The sequence below is a fragment of the Hyla sarda genome, chromosome 6 (assembly GCF_029499605.1).
Source record: "Hyla sarda isolate aHylSar1 chromosome 6, aHylSar1.hap1, whole genome shotgun sequence".
NCBI lineage: Eukaryota > Metazoa > Chordata > Amphibia > Anura > Hylidae > Hyla > Hyla sarda.
Window position 1 is genome coordinate 152,895,375 of NC_079194.1, and position 17,161 is coordinate 152,912,535.

Here is a 17,161-nt window from a genome sequence, read left to right on the forward strand (position 1 = left end):
GTGCTGAAAACACCCCCCTCGGCTTATACTCGGGTGAACTCCCCCACCCGCAGTGGTCTTCAACCTGCGGACCTCCAGAGGTTTCAAATCTACAACTCCCAGCAAGCCCGGGCAGCCATCGGCTGTCCGGGCTTGCTGGGAGTTGTAGTTTTGAAACCTCCGGAGGTCCGCAGGTTGAAGACCACTGCGGCCTTCAACATCATCCAGCCCCCTCTCACCCCCCTTTAGTTCTGAGTACTCACCTCCGCTCGGCGCTGGTCCGGTGCTGCAGGACTGTCCGGTGAGGAGGTGGTCCGGTGGGATAGTGGTTCCGGGCTGCTATCTTCACCGGGGAGGCCTCTTCTAAGCGCTTCGGGCCCGGCCCCAGAATAGTCACGTTGCCTTGACAACGACGCAGAGGTACGTTTATTGCCAACGTACTTCTGCGTCATTGTCAAGGTAACGCCTCTATTCCGGGCCGGAAGCGCAGAGAAGAGGCGCCCCGGTGAAGATAGCAGCCCGGAACCACTATCCCACCGGACCACCTCCTCACCAGACAGTCCTGCAGGACCGGACCAGCGCCGAGCGGAGGTGAGTACTCAGAACTAAAGGGGGGTGAGAGGGGGCTGGATGATGTTAAAGGCCGCAGTGATCTTCAACCTGCGGACCTCCGGAGGTTTCAAAACTACAACTCCCAGCAAGCCTTGCTGGGAGTTGTAGTTTTGAAACCTCTGGAGGTCCGCAGGTTGAAGACCACTGAGGGCGGATGATGAGAAGAGGATGATGAAGGGGGGGGGGGTGGGATGATGACAAGAGGATGATGAAGGGGGGGTGTGGGATGATAAGGGGATGATGAAGGGGGTGGGATGATGAAGGGGGGTGGGGATGATGACAAGGGGATGATGAAGGGGGGGGTGTGGGATGATTACAAGGGGATGATGAAAGGGGGTGGGGATGATGACAAGGGGATGATGACAAGGGGATGATGAAGGGGGATGTGTGGGATGATGACAAGGGGATGATGACAGGTGATGATGATGAGGGTCTGGATGATGACAGGCGGTGATGATGATGAGGATGTTAATGACGGGTCTGGATGATGACAGGGGGGGATGATGTATTTCCCACCCTAGGCTTATACTCGAGTCAATAACTTTTCCTGGGATTTTGGGTTGAAATTAGGGGTCTCGGCTTATACTCGGGTCGGCTTATGCTCGAGTATATACGGTAGTCATTTATTGCCCCCTTAACATTTTTATTCATCCACATTGGTTTTCTCCTATTCCTGACCCTTTTATTCCCATAAGGTATGTATCTTAATTTAAAATATTTTTAAAAGTCTCCCATTTAGTGTCAGTATTCTTGTTTTTGAGGACATTATCCCCATTAAAATTGTTAATGGCTTCTCTGAGTTGATCAAACTTTGCCTTCCTAAAATTCTTAGTTTTTGTGGCCCCTCGAGAGGTTCCCTTATTGGGGAACATTGTTTCTTCTACTAGACAACCCCTTTAATGTGGATAAATGTAAGGCTATGCACTAATAGTGATAAATGTGTAATTATGTTCTAAATTATAAAGCACTAGGTAAAACTGCTACTAAAAAAAATTTGAGGGTACTGGTGACCAGCACCAGTCAGTGGCTGCCAAGGCTAGTAAAATCATGGGAGATTTTACTAGCTTTGGTCTTCTGATTGAAACATGTGTATTGGTGGCGGCATCTCGGGACTTGTAGTACTCTGCTTGCTCTGTGGTTAGTATTGTTTTTCTGAAAAGTCTGGTTCTCATGCTGCTAACTTGGAGTGGTATACTTGTACAAATTGTACTTTACACAACTCCAGGTAGTTTTTTGGTGGGGTTTCCCCTAGCAACCAGTACCTCATACAATATAAGTAAGGTTTTTTCCCCTACCAACAAGTACCTCATACAATATAAGTAAGGTTTTTTTCCCCTAGCAACTAGCATTTTATGTAATATAACATATATTAGGCTTTGATTTGTCACCTTTTTCCACTCTGCTCTTTGGGTTTTTTTTTTCAATCTTGTCCCAGGGTTGCCGCCTCTTTCTTGCCGATTCCTTCCTTTTTAAAAGTTTTTATTATATGTCACTTCGTTTTAATAAAAGAATAAAGCTGAAAGAAGCAAATGGGTGAAAATTCTGCACATATTTCGCCAAGTGTACATAGCCTAAGTGTAACAGGTGGTTTCTTTAAATGACAGAAAAACAGAACGTTACAGAGGAAACTTTTTAATTTTCAAAACACAAAGTCTCATACAATAAATATATATATAGAGCCACATGACATCATATATTAATTCCTAAAAAATATATTCAGCTACATACAAACCTCTTGTTTATACATTAAAGCCCCCTCCCATCTTATTTTTGATGAGTAGAAAAATGTTTACCCACCTACACATTCATTCTTTGGTCCCACTATATAAAACCAAAAAAGCTGCTTTGTGTGAGAACCATCAACAAGTTGCTGTTAAAGAAGCAGTCCAGGATTTTCTTGCTTAAATAGTGCAGCATTGGTTAATATTACAGAATAATCCTCTGGCTATGCAGAGAGAGAGAGAGAGAGAGAAGGTGGAGTCTCATCACTGCACCTGGTGATCTAATTACCTGGCTAGACAACAGCAGGCATCAGTCTAAATGTATAAATGGGTTGTGGGTCAGTTTACATTCTGTGCATTTTAATGTGTTTTCTTATTCAGAATGTGTCTTTATAAAAATATTGCCTTGAGGATAAAGTGATTTGACCTATAAGAGGTGCTATATAAAGATACAACGTCTTCAGGCTTTGTTCACATGTTACAATCACAGTAAAATAGCGCCCTTTTCCTGTGATTTAGGGAAAATCACAGCAATAATACATACAAAATGTAGAAAAAATATAATGTGTGAATACAGCCTCATGGATGGTATACAATTACTATATTTCTTAATCCCATCAAGAAAGCAGCAGTAGCAAGATACAGATAGAACCGGAAGGTTCACAGGAAATCACATGATACAGGACTGACCACTTCCTCTGAAACATTTAAGTTGTACTCCGCCCCTAGCCATCTTATCCCCTATCCAAAGGATAGATGATAAGATGTCTGATCGTAGGGGTCCCGCCGCTGGGACCCCCTGCGATCTCTGTGCAGCACCTGGGGTTCTAAACAGTATGTTTAGAATGCTGTGTTCCTGCAGCGGGGGCCGTGACATTATGCCACGCCCCCTCTATTCATGTCTATGGGAGGCCGGGTGCTGCATGGAGATCGTGGGGGATCCTTCGGATTGGGGATAAGATGGCTAGGGGCAGAGTACCCCTTTAAGCATTGATTTTCTGTAGGTCAGCATGATGACCACATAACCCAGTTACAGTAATGAAACACATGGATGCAGTTGTGCTAGAATGAAACAGATGGCACATTTGGAATAGCGATAGTGAGTGTGCATTGTATGGGCAAAAAAAAAAAAACAAGCCTAGAGTTGATCTTATGTTTCCATATTGTGCATTTGAATGAGGACATGTTGCATGTGCCTCCAGGATTAAGTAAAAAACAAGAACTTCATAATAAATACATTAACGAATAGGGATTGTCAAAAGCAGCTTGGTAATACTTTCAAGAATGCAAAAGATTTTTGTTATACAGTGTGAATAAAATAATGATCCTACTGCACACACAGCAGGGCACAATTATGTACTGAAGTATTAAATGGTGTCAAATACTAACAATTAGGGATCCATCAACAGCACCTTGGGAATGTATTTTCCCAACTCAAATCAAAAGCAAATAAAGAGGTATCACAGAGACAAGTTGATGTCAATTAACAATAAGCACCTCTGATATCTTTCAGTGAATAGCTTTGTAGAATGTCACAAGTACCCTTTCTTGCGCTAGGATACTTGAGAATACTTTGAGGCTTGTTTTTAGTGTAAGCTGTTTGACCACATAACAGTGCCCTGGAAATCCATATGTGATTTAGTTTATTGGGTCTAAAATAGTGTTGTGCGATAAGATCAATGTGCCCAAAGCAGGGGGAATCTTCAGATTATGTGATTTTTTTTATACTTAATCCGATTTTGCTGTTATTTTGGTGGGTTTGCTGCAAAAAAAGGACATTATTTATACAGAGATTTGCGCGATTGCTGTCAAATAGCACCATTTTACTGAAAGTTTGCAAAAATCAAGGGAAAAGTCGATAAAAAATGCTGAAAAAATGCACTCTGTGAACACAGCCTAAAGCTGACCATAGATGTCTACTCTAAGGCTATGTTCATGAGGCACAATTTCTGTGTGGAATTCCTTATTGGAATTCCGCATGGAGATTCTGCAGCAGCATTTCAATGGGATTCTGCTGCGCTGTTCACAAAGCAGGTTTTCTGTGCCGGAAACATCTGGCACAGAAATTCTAATTCCGATATCTGCATAAAGAACAGGCAAAGAATAGACATGTCTAGAAATGAGCAAATCGGAGCTGACTAATGTGAATTCATTAAGAATTTCATGAAAAATTCAATTTGCAACGAATGTGAATATCTCCGTGATTCTATTGCGCGAATTGCTTAATTAAACTCCATTTAGTGCGGTCCAGGCTCCAGGGCATCTAAAATGGTGGATCCACATGTGAGGACATGGGGCAGTGAACTCTGGGAAGGTGGGAAGGCAAGGCGGGAAGGCAGGTAGGCGGCATGACCCTGAATCACATGCAGGATGCAAACTATCAGCAGCCAATCACCCCTGTGAGGTCACAGCCCTATATAATCGGCAGCCATATTGCCATATAGCCAGTCACTTCATTCATTACACTGTAGAGAGATAGGACGTACAGCCTGTGTGTGTGTTACACAGAAAAGCATTTTCCAGCGGTGTTTCACCTCCTAGTCACATCAGCATTCTGATGGACAGAGAGCAATGCTTTTTTCCACTGAAAAGGATTTTTACTGCAGCCATTAACCTCCCAGTCCCTTCAGCATTGTATTACAGAGAGGGGCAGATAGCAGTGTGGTGCCTCATACATTTCAACAAGCTGCCTCAACTTCATAAATCTAATAGTCCTAATAGTCTTTGACAGAGTGCAATTTTGGGTTTAGTACACAGCTTTTTTGTGCTACAGCACTGTTGTGTACTGCTGGTGTAGGGCAAAAATAAGTTTTTTAAGAGTACTGTACATACAGGTGAGTACATACATCTAAGTAGTGTATTTTGTTCCTGTTAATCTGTCAAGGGCCTAGATACTGTGAAAGTCCAGGCAAAAGTAATCACCGGCTGGTGTTTTACTCCAATATGTTTTTTTTACCATACTGTAGCGCATTTTTCTTGCCTCATAAGTGCATACCACATACATATATCTAAGTAGTGTACTATTTTGTACCTGTTAACTTGTCAAGGGCCTAGATACTGTGAAAGGCCAGGCAAAAGTAATCATCTGCTGGTGTTTTTCTCCAATACGTTTTTTTAAGCATACTGTAGCGCATATTTTTGTCCTCTTTAGTGCATACCCCATACATATATCAAAGTAGTGTACTATTTTCTACCTGTTAATCTGCCAAGCACCTAGATACTGTGAAAGGACAGCCAAAATAAATCACTGGCTGATGTTTTACTCCAATAGGTTTTTTTAAGTGTACTGTAGCGCATTTTTCTGCCCTCATAAGTGCATATCACATACCGTCATCTAAGTAGTTTACCTGTTAATCTGTCAAGGGCCTAGATATTGTGAAAGTCCAATCAAAAATAATCACCAGTGTGTTTTACCCCAATACGTTTTTTAATTGTACTGTATCGCATTTTTCTGCCCTCATAAGTGCATAACACATACCTACATCTAAGTAGTGTACTATTTTGTACCTGTTAATCTGTCAAGGGCCTAGATACTGTGGAAGGACAGCCAATAGTACAAACCTGTGCTATTCTAGACAAATGCTGTTTTAAGCGTAGTGAAGCGTATTGTACTCCCCTCATATACGCAATAAGTATGTCAGTCAGAGTAGTGCCAGGATGTGCACAAAGGAGTGGCAGAGGCCTAAATTGATCAGGTGCAGGAAGAGGTCACAGCAGAGTAGGGGCGTGTGGCAGCCGGAGTCACAGCAAGAGGTCTGACCTCCCAGTGTCAGCTAGCAGTCGTGTCTCGACCAGCAACCCAGCGACCTTGATTGATCGATTCCCTTCACAGGTCATCCACTTCATCCCATGTGACATCTGACACCCCCAGTCAACAGTCGGTGGGTTCCTCAGACTCAACCCGCGGTTGGCATGGTCCTCATGCTTCTGCTGCCACCTCCAGGCTCTGTCATTGTGCTGCTCTATGGTCTCCTCATGCTAATGCTGCCACCTCCAGGCTCTGTCATTGTGCCACCATATGGTCTATTCATGCTGATGCTGCCACCTCCAGGCTCTCATTTTGCTCTATGGTCTCCTCATGCTAATGCAACCACCTCCACGCTCTGTCATTGTGCAACCATATGGTCTCCTCATGCTGATTCTACCACCTCCAGGCTCTGTCATTGTGCCGCCATATGGTCTCCTCATGATGATGCTGCCACCTCCAGGCTCTCTAATTGTGCTGCTCTATGGTCTCCTCATGCTGATGCTGCCACCTCCAGGCTCTCTCATTGTGCTACTCTATGGTCTCCTGATGATGATGCTACAGCCTCCACGCTCTGTCATTGTGTCACCATATGGTCTCCTCATGCTGATGTTACCTCCTCCAGGCACTGTCATTGTGCCGCCATATGGTCTCCTCATACTGATGCTGCCACCTCCAGACCCTCTAATTGTGCTGCTCTATGGTCTCCTCATGCCGATGCTGCCACCTACAGGCTCTCTAATTGTGCTGCTCTATGGTCTCCTCATGCTGATGCTACCACCTCCAGGTTCTCTCATTGTGCTTCCATGGATACTGCAAAACATAATTAAGGTGCTGGTCCCCAGTTTCAGAAATTCCTCTGCATTAGACCACAAGTAAGTATTGAGGATATGCATTATGTAAAATTTTACTTGTCTTAGGATAAAATATATATACCCCAAATTTTTTTTTATCGCTACGGACGGTGATACGCCAACGGCTATGCGGCGTCCCCGTCCCCAGGAATTGGAATGACGTCAGCACTGCCGGACCATGAGGCCTGTGCCGGACCAACGGGGGCTCGTAGGAAGGTATGTATGAGTTTATTTTGTTTATTTTTGAGGCCCGGGCACGGGCATATGTAAAACGGTACCACTCCAGTTGTCCTTTAAAGAACAACACACAGTTTCCTAAATGTTAAGGTCATAGTGCAGTCCTATGTGTATATATCCTAACATACGTAAAATTGTATTTTAAGCTTATTTCATAAATTGTATTTATTCTAAAACTCAGAATAAAAATGTAAATGAGATAATTGAAAAAGAACACTGATCAAAATTACAGAACACTTTCACATATCTGCAAGTTATTGGTGTTAATCTGGCAACTGGTGCTAATTTCCTTAATGATCTGACAAACCCTATTTAACTGGCAGCCTAACTTTCCAGTTTCACTGACTTTGCAAAAATGGTGTGCTGTTCCAAAGTGACTGAAATCCTCTGGCAGCAGGTTGTCCAGATGAAGGCCAAAGGGGTGACCCTATCAGCCATAGCAAGAGAAGTTGGTTGTTCCAAGTCTGTGATTTCTAGAACATTGCATCTTTACAACATCATAAACTCATTCAAGTCCCCAAGAAAGCTGGTCGCCCTCGAAAGACAAATGCAAGAGAGACAGGATAATGCGGAGAATCTCCATGGGTAATCATTTCAACACTGCAGGTGGAATTGCTCGCCAGTTCAGCACTGAACAGGGTAAGGATCTGTCTCATCATACAGTGTCTCAACGTTTAAGAGCATTTGGACTGAAAGCCAACTCTGCAGTAACCAAACCTCATTAGCAGAAAGAATCAAAAGGCTAGACTCACCTTTGCTGAGGAGCATGTTGTGTGGACAGAGGAGAAGTGGTCCAGAGTTCATTATAGTGATGAAAGCAAGTTTAATTTATTTGGGTCTTATGGGACACATTATGTTCATCAACAAACTAAGGAAATACTGAACCTAAAGTGTGTAAAGAAGTCAGTGAAAGGTACAAGAGGAAGTGTCATGGTTTGGGGAATGTTTTCTGCAGCAGGAATTGGACCTCCCATACAGCTACATGGCAGAGTGAATGCAAGTGTGTATCAGAACCTTCTTCAACAACACATGGTTCCTTCCTTGTGTTCATCACTCAATCAGCAGCAATATTCATGCAGGACAATGTCCCCTGTCACACAGCAAAACGGGTCCTGATCTAAACCCAATAGAAACCCTCTGGAAAATCCTTGGTGACAAAGTTATGGCCAAGAAACCTACAACAGTCACAAAACTGTGGAAGAGACTGGAAGAAGAGTGAAGCAAAATCCCCCCAGAGCAGTGTGAGAGGCTAGTAATGTCCTGTGGGGGGCGCAGATGTGCTGAAGTCATTCAAAGCAAAGGCCTGTACACTTCCTACTGATTCCTGCTGTTGTAACCTTCAGAAAATTTACTTACAATCTTTCTCTGCTACAGTCATTGCTGTTCTCTAATTATCATCATCACTTTCTTTTGAAAAATAAAGGTTTTATGTTGAAATACTTTGGTTTTATTTTGTAAAAAAAAAAAAAAACCCTGTTCTAATGGCATGGTGAACCCCTTACAAAAAATCCTTCAAATGATGATCAATGTAGATTACATTATTTCTGAAAAAATCAAGTGTTCATAAATTGTTCTCTAATTTAGATCTCCAGTGTATAAAGTTTTGTATCTGACAGTTCCCATTTAACACGTGTGGTGCATGTTCTGCTCTGTTGTTCCTTGGGAATCTATACTGGTGATTATTACCTTCTGAGAGATATACAGTCATGTCTGGGCCTTGCAAAGAATTCTTAGTTCTTTGGAGCAAGTTGTCCTGGCTTTATTATGTCACTGATCTCAGCTGTAGAACACTCTGCAGAAAATGGCAGGGTAAGCAGAATTCAGCAGCAGTACAAGAGCATTTGTATTGATTCTTTGTTCACCTGAATACAGCTTAACTGCACCATCGATGAGTATACTGCTCACACACAGGAGGAATTCACATACAGCTCTATTAAAGACTGACAACAGAGAAGAGAAACTGTGCCCCAGTGACATTCTTGTTTTGTGTATTTTTATTCTATCCATACTATCCGTATCCATAAACCGTATTAAACCCACTGGAAGAGGAAAGGTTCATGTGCTGAAACTGGAAAATCAATAATTACCTTGTCTTGGATAAAACATCAAGGCTCCTTCCATGTCTGGGAGATATATCGTGCGTAGCATCAGCCCCACAGCTGAAAGCTATAAAAGGTCCAGTGTACTAAGGGAAAAGAATATACCAGGGGCCATATGGAAAAAAAAAAAGGTCATGATGGCTGATAGTTCAGCCAACATGACCAATTTTAAAGGGATTTGTCACCATCATCCCATTCATTGCTTTCTAACTAGGCCCTAACAAATCTGAAACAAAAGGAGCAGTTTAACCCATTAAATTCCCCTTTAAAATGCTATTCAATAATAAAGAAATATTCCACAAGCCTCTTATTCTATGCTCCTTCTGAGCAATTAAGTAGAGCTGAAAGGTATCACATGACACATTTCTTTAGAATCTTGAACACATGTAATAGGAAAAGCCCTATTTCTTATCAGATGGTTAACATGCCTCCTAACTGGAACCTTATGGAGTTTGTTTAATGAGTGCAATGGGACCTCGCAAAGAAGACATAATATTAAAGGAGTACTCCGGGATAAGAAAACGTATCCCCTATCCTAAGGATAGGGGATAAGTTTCAGATATCAGGGGGTCAGACCGCTGGGGCCCCCCGCGATCTCCAGTGCGGGGCCCCGACAGTCAGCGGCTACGGGCTGTGTCCGACCACCGCATGACGCGGCAGCCGACACGCCCCCTCAATACATCTCTATGGGAGAGCCGGAGCGCTGCAATCGGTAGCCTCCGCCTCTGCCATAGAAATGTATTGAGGGGGCGTGTCGGACACCGCATCATGCTGTGGTCGAAATGAGCTATTTCGTCAAAGAGCCGAGAGCCCCGTACAGGAGATCACGGGGGGCCCCAGCGGTTGGGCCCCCGCTATCTGAAACTCATCCCCTATCCTTAGGATAGGGGATAAGTTTTCTAATCCTGGAGTACTCCTTTAACAATTTTAACTATTCTAATTTTTTTTATTAGATCTCTGACTATTTTTTAGCACAAATATCTACTCCTGGAGGTATAATTGAAAGCTTCTCAGCACCAATGCAAAATCTGTAACAGGGGCACAACCAACCTTTTAGAATAATGGTGTTTTCTTCTGTGTCAGATAGACTTTTGACCTCCTTTTGACATTAGGCCAGGTGAAACAGCTACTTCTTCACTCCTATGCTCCTAGTTTTACCCATATTTGCCAACATGATACTGGAGCATATAAGTCTCGCCCTTGGGATAGTGCAAAATTGCCAGGAACATCCACAAAATGACCAGGAATGACCAACCCCCATCCAAACTCTGCCCTCTCTGCAGTCAGCCTTGTCCCCCTTGCAGATACTTCATGGGGCTGTTTGCAATAATCATTCCACCAGCAAAACTTTAGTGACTTTTTGTAGACATAAGATATTGAATAAAGAAAGGTGGGTTGCTGGCCAAAATAAAGATCAGATTTAGTTGCTGTCAGGATTTTTGTCTCCATGCACTTAGTATAGGGTTTCACTGGAATTTTTATGAACTTTAGCACTGCCATGCACACATAACAACTAAACATTTTCAATAAAGATATCAGTCAAAGGACACAAAAATGTTGGTCATAAAGAACATACAATGAAGAGACAAGGCCCCATAGTAAAATCAGTAAGAGCCCCATCTCTATTTATGCAGGTATTTCAGAAGCCACCCAACTGAGCAAGGGTGTCCATAGTGAGTCTTTCATTCGACATACCTACCCCCCACACAAAAAAAAAAAAGAACCTTAGTGGTGATGATGTAGTAATTGATGTAGTAATTCACGACCTGAAGTAACACACCTGACCATATGCCTTTTTTTGAGGACAAAGTCTGCAGCTCTAAAGCATGGTAATTTAAAGCCAAGTATATCTATAATGTGTCATTATTACAATGGTCTTTCATTTAAGTATAGACTGCAAACATTGCTAGGATTCTCAAGGATCTTAAAAATTTTGGCTTGACTCGTATGGTATTGGCTGGGAGTCTTGGCCTTTGTGGCTCTGTAGTCATGTCATGTTGGCTCTACAGCAAATCTTCAACTTTACTGGTGGTATGAAGCTTGAGCATAGAATGTGTTTAGACAACACTATAATATAATTCCCCCTCTACCTTTGGCTTGTCGGACTGTTTTGGCACAACGGTTGGGTTCTCTAGAGGTGATTTCTCTTTCTTGTCAGGCCTGACGTTGCTGGGATCCTTTACCATGCTGTAGGTGGTGGTGGTCATGTAAGTGTTCCTTCTTTGGGTCTCTACTTGGCCACACTTACACAACCTTTTAAAAGCTGTGCGAAACTTCTGTGACATGAGGTTATAGATGACCGGGTTGATAGCACTGTTGGCATAGACACAAATGCGACAGAACAGAAGAAACCAGGGGTCCAGGTATGGATTCTCTACAAAGGAGTTTACTAGGACTAATGTCCGGTAGGGCATCCAAAGAAAAGCAAAGAGCGCGACCACCACCGCCAACATCTTGGTGACCTACAAAGAAGACAAAAAAAAAATGAACAACAAAGAAATAGTGACATTTTATATAGGGAAAAGAAGCATGGTAGAGCAGTTACTAGAAATCCCATAATCCCTTATAACATATCTCATATTCAAAACCAGCTGGTCAGAACCAGCAAAGTCAGTGTTCAAATTTGTATAATATTTATAGGCTTATTCACATAGTATGTGGATAGTAGATAGCGAGACGGCACAGCTCAATCTGGCAATGTAGTAGTAACCAGATGTGGAGTAATAGTATTTGAACAGTCCTCCTCTCCAGTATATGAGTCAATGGAGGTGCTAGAATACAATATATAGTGAGGAATCAATGTACAAAGTAGCAAGAACTGAAATAAATATATCTGCACTCACCGCAGGATTCTCGACTCGATGCTCCTCAAACCGGGAATGGCCGGGGACTTGGGCTGCAGAACTGTGTGGCGCTCAGAGCCTCTGAGCGCCACACAGTTCTGCAGCCCAATCCCTGGCCGTTCCCGGTTTGAGGAGCATCGAGTCGAGAATCTCGCGGTGAGTGCGGATATATTTCTTTCATTTCTTGCTACATTGTACATTTATTCACATAGTATATTAGCCTTAGGGTTGCAGCTGAATAAATGGATAGAGATAGACAGACATGGGGGTCAGTTTTTATACCAATATTTTGTAAAATCTGAGTACAGTCAGGCCTGCAGCCTCTCCATGGGAAGGACGTTCCTGCTTATACAGAGTACAGAATCGATACAACAACTTCTTTGGGTTTCCATCCTCCCCATTGTTTTCTTTGATGTATTGTAGATAAATCACTATCTTTTATGTGACGCCTATGATGAGCTGCAGTAATCTCAGTTTCCTTTAAACTTGTCTTCTACTGGAAATACTACAACTTCAGTGAAGACAGAAATATACATAACATTGTGCAGCCAGCATCCCATGCTGCACCAGATCAAGTAATTCCACCAGAAATACAACTGGATACGATCTGCAGTGTGCTGCAATACTGATCCTCCTACACAGGAAACAGAGTGCTAGGTGACAACTATTAATGGCTCAGTGGTGAATTAATAAATAAATAATATCTGGGTGACCATATAGGGTCTTAGCAGCAGTAATGGTGATTTAGCAGCAAACAATTAGCAGCAATTGAAGTGACTAGCAGCAAGCAGGATAGCAGCAAGTGTAGTTACTCAGCAGCTAGCAATTATAATAAGGAGAAAAGGTGAAAGAAAATTTTTTTTTAGTATCAGCTGGCACAGGACTCACCCCAGTCCACCTCCACAACTCCGACGCATTTCGCCGGAAGCGGCTTTGTCAAGGACTCCTTGAAAAAGCCGCTTCCGGCGAAACGCGTCGGAGTTGTGGAGCTGGACTGGGGTGAGTCCTGTGCCAGCTGATACAAAAAGTTTTTTTTCTTTGGCTTTCGGCCACTGTGTGGAGTATGTTGTTTTATGCGTTTTTGCACATTTTCCTTCTTTGCACACATTCCCTGTGAGTAATCTCACAACACTTTTCCCCTCTTTTTTTGAGTGTGCAATCTCATTATTGTAATTGCAGCTTACTAGCAGCCTTGTGGTTTGTTTTATATACTGTCTATACTCATTTTCATTGGTACACAGGATTCCTCACCCCAGTATCCACCTTATATTTGTATATGTATTTTTAAATCTTACGTATATACTTTTTATGAATTGATTCTGTATTTTTATATATATGCATTTTTAACCAACATCTCAATAAAATGATTTTTACATGCGATTACACTTGTTATAAGTTATTTATACTGGGGCAAATTCACAGTTTGGTGTGGTTCTCCACACCTATAGTTTGATTTATAGTTGTTCTTTAAGTGAAAAGTTCCCCCACCATACCTATTCTTATTATTTTTTGATTTTCGGTTATATAAACTGATGCCAGAAAGTTAAACAGATATGTAAATTACTTCTATTTAAAAATCTTAATCCTTTCAGCACTTATCAGCTGCTGTATGCTCCACAGGAAGTTCTTTTCGTTTTGAATTTCCTTTCTGTCTGATCACAGTGATCTCTGCTGACACCTCTCTCAGCTTCTAAAATGGACAGATGTGTTGGCAGAGAGCACTGTGGTCAGACAGAAAGGAAATTCAAAGAGAAAAGAACTTCCTGTTGAGCATACAGCAGCTGATAAGTACTGGGAGGATTACGATTTTTAAATTGAAGTAATTGACAAATCTGTTTAACTTTCTGGTACCAGTTCACTTCAAAAAAATAATAATTTTCAGCGGAGTACCCCTTTAAGAAAATGTTTTCATAAAATGTAGCTTCAACCAAAAGCTCAGATCAACAAAGCTGCCATGTTACATGGTTATTGCAGTGCTGTTCCCTGCTGAGGGCTGCAATGTGTAGGTAAAACTCAAGGGTTATTAAGTCCCTTTACCAGCCTACATTTATCTGCTGTTTGCTTCTTCCCCTGGACATGTCACTGAGCACTCCATTCTGGCAGACCTCTCATGAACTGTTTTGCTTTTAAAGCATTATGTCAAGCACTGGTGAATTCCTTGTATCTCACATATTGTATCCCTAATCTAAGCATGTAGCAGGATTGATGCCTACCTCCAACACCATTAGTAGTAAAGGACAGGGGCAATTTTTTGCTTGTTGCTATCCAAACCCCCAAGCACAAGACTGTCAGACATGGCCCAGCCTAAAACTGGCAGGGAAATGAGATATTTGTAGGTGAATTCTGATGATCTTATAGCTATATGGACTGTATGATGGACTACTAACAATGCAAGGTATGGAAACACTTTTGAACATACTTTTACAATGTATATGAACTGTTACAAAGTGAAATCACTCTTAAAATCTATTACATTATTTATCCTGTAATGATCCTGAGTTACATGCTTTCTTTTAATGCAGAGTTACACAACAACTAATAATATTGCTCTGGAACACATAGGAAGGCATCAAATTTATACACAAACAACAAATAACCCAAAGGGGTTAAACAAACCAATATTACTGTGAACTCAATAACAATAGAAGTAATTTTTATTTATGTACTGTTTAAAGGAACCAAGGTTTTAGGAAAACTTGGTTTTATAAAAACACAGAAACTGTCGGCAGATAAGATTAGATTTAAGTAATCTATGTTCCCCTAGTCTTGTCAGCAGCACAATGAAGGGTTAACACTGCCCCCTGTGAGCTTGCAGGATTAAGGATTATTTATTGAAATAAATTAAGCATAGCACCTCCTCAACAGTATATATAGAGCCGCCTACCCCAGCTCCATTGAATAATTTTTTAAGTAATAGAAATAGATCCAAGGGAGGGACGCTTGTGCTGCTGACAAGACTAGGGGAAAACAGATCAACTACTTAAATCTAATCTTCCCCTGCGTCTGTCAGCAGCACACTGAAGGTAATTAAGTGTTAAAAGAAACATCCCTGGGAGGGCCAACAGATTTTGCTGAGTTTAAGACTGTTGTAGCAAAATCTAAAGTTCCAGATCTTACTAACTGGAACCTGTAATGCTTAAAGAAAATTAAAGGTGTAGACCAAGAAGCAACTTGGCAAATGTGTTCCAAGGGCACAAAATTCTTTTCATCCCAAGGGGTAGAAACAGCTCGAGTGGAGTGAGCATTGGTAAATTCAGGCGGATCCATATCTGCCAACTGATAACAAGTTTTAATACAATCTGTAATCCATCTTGATTAGGTTTCCTGCCCTGGTATGATAAAAAAAAGACTTTTATCTTTCCTGAACAACTTAGTTCTGTCCACGTAAATTCTTAAACATCTAATAACATCCAAGTTGGAAGAAGATATTTCTTCAGTGTTGTCAGTCTCTGGAGAGCTTGGTAAAGATATCACCTGAGTAGTCTTAGAAAAGGATGGACATTTAGGAAAAAGGTTGGAAGAAACCTCAAGAGAACTTTGTCTGGCAGGAATATAAGATAAGGGTCTTCAGAGGAGAATGCCTGAAGTTCACCTACCCTCTTAGCAGTTGTGATTGCTAAAAGAAAAACCATGGTCAGAAACTTTAGAGGAATTTCCTCCAGAGGTTCAAAGGGTGCCCCACAAAGCTGTTTTAAAACCAAAGAAAGGTCCCATACCGTACCTTATGGTGAGGTCCCCAAAGTCAGAGTCCCTAGGAACAGTGGGGGTCCTCTTCCTTAGTTAACCCCTCGTCACCCCTTAGTTAGCTAATATTCATATAAATAAAAATGTAGATATGTATATTTAGGAAGCCTACCTTGTTAGCGTCGCAGGACCTGCAGGTCATGTGACCCAGTTCACAGAACTCTATGGTTTTCTAAAGGACCTTTGGTGGTTCTAGTCAGGTGATCACCCACAATCCTTTGTAACGGTGAGTGACAGCTGCATGGACCAATCTAAAACGGCTCAGCCCCTGCCCATATAAGGGAGCTGCGGCCATTAATAGCTCTCTTTCCTCGTGGGCTGCTGATGAGGTAGGATCTGCGCAGTTGTCATCGGCAACCACTAAGCCAAAGCCTCACGGCCTCGGCCATAATCCAAATTGTGAGTTACTGCAATCCCCGCAAATCTCCCAAGATCCCTGGACCTAAACAAACTCCTAAATCCAGCGGATCTATGTAATCCAATTCTCCTAAAACTAAAGAGAATTTACCGGTCTCAGTCAACTGTCAGTCATTGCCATGCTGTATATATAGACTCTGCTATCTGGACTGTTACTGTTACTGCATGTACAGAAAATCTTCACTAAAGTTTCTACAAGTTTTCCAGTTCAGCACCGGTTGTGGACAATCCGTTATTCTACACTCACCTATCGCTCTTGGGAAGGGTGGCGATAGGCCCAGCATTACCTCAGAGTTTTAACCCTCACTCTGGCGTCACGAGTGACAAGGGTTAAATTAACCCCTCATATACTACAGCAACACCCCAACTACCCCACACCCCCACCAAGGCACCACACAACCTTAAGCCTTAACCTACTAAGTGCCTTGATAAAGTCCTTGACTTTCCACAGCTCAAATCCACCACATTTTCTGTGGAAACCATAGTAAATATGTTGGGATTTTTCAAAACTGTCGGGACCATGCCCGTTTTGTCGGAATCACGCCCACTTTATCCCATGGCCGTGCCCCCTTTTCGGGTTTTTCTTGTAAAATGGAGGGTTTTGGCCCGACAAAAAAGAGTCGGGATCACGTTAGTAAATAAACCCCAGTGTCTTCTTAGGAGGAACGAGAACACTGTGGGGGAGATTTATCAAAACCTGTCCAGAGGAAAAGTTGCTGAGTTGCCCATAGCAACCAATCCGCTCACTTTTTTCATTTTTAACATGGCCTCTGCAAAATGAAGCGATCTGATTGGTTGCTATGGGCAACTAGGCAACTTTTCCTTTACACAGGTTTTGATAAATCTCCCCCTGTATGCCTGCTGCTCTACAGCAAAGCCATTCCCACAGCTTTCTCCAGGCATTTAAGTG

General features: G+C 42.2%; 1 protein-coding gene across 1 annotated transcript in view; it reads right to left on the minus strand.

Annotated features, from left to right (window-relative positions):
• Positions 1–2,222: 2,222 nt before the first annotated feature.
• Positions 2,223–17,161, minus strand: part of LOC130276344 (thyrotropin-releasing hormone receptor-like) — a 105,802-nt gene continuing 90,863 nt past the window's right edge. Inside the window, exon 4 of the mRNA XM_056525577.1 lies at positions 2,223–11,709. Within this exon, the coding sequence (XP_056381552.1) occupies positions 11,305–11,709 (405 nt within the window). The 3' untranslated portion in view covers positions 2,223–11,304. The remainder of the gene's footprint in view (positions 11,710–17,161) is intronic.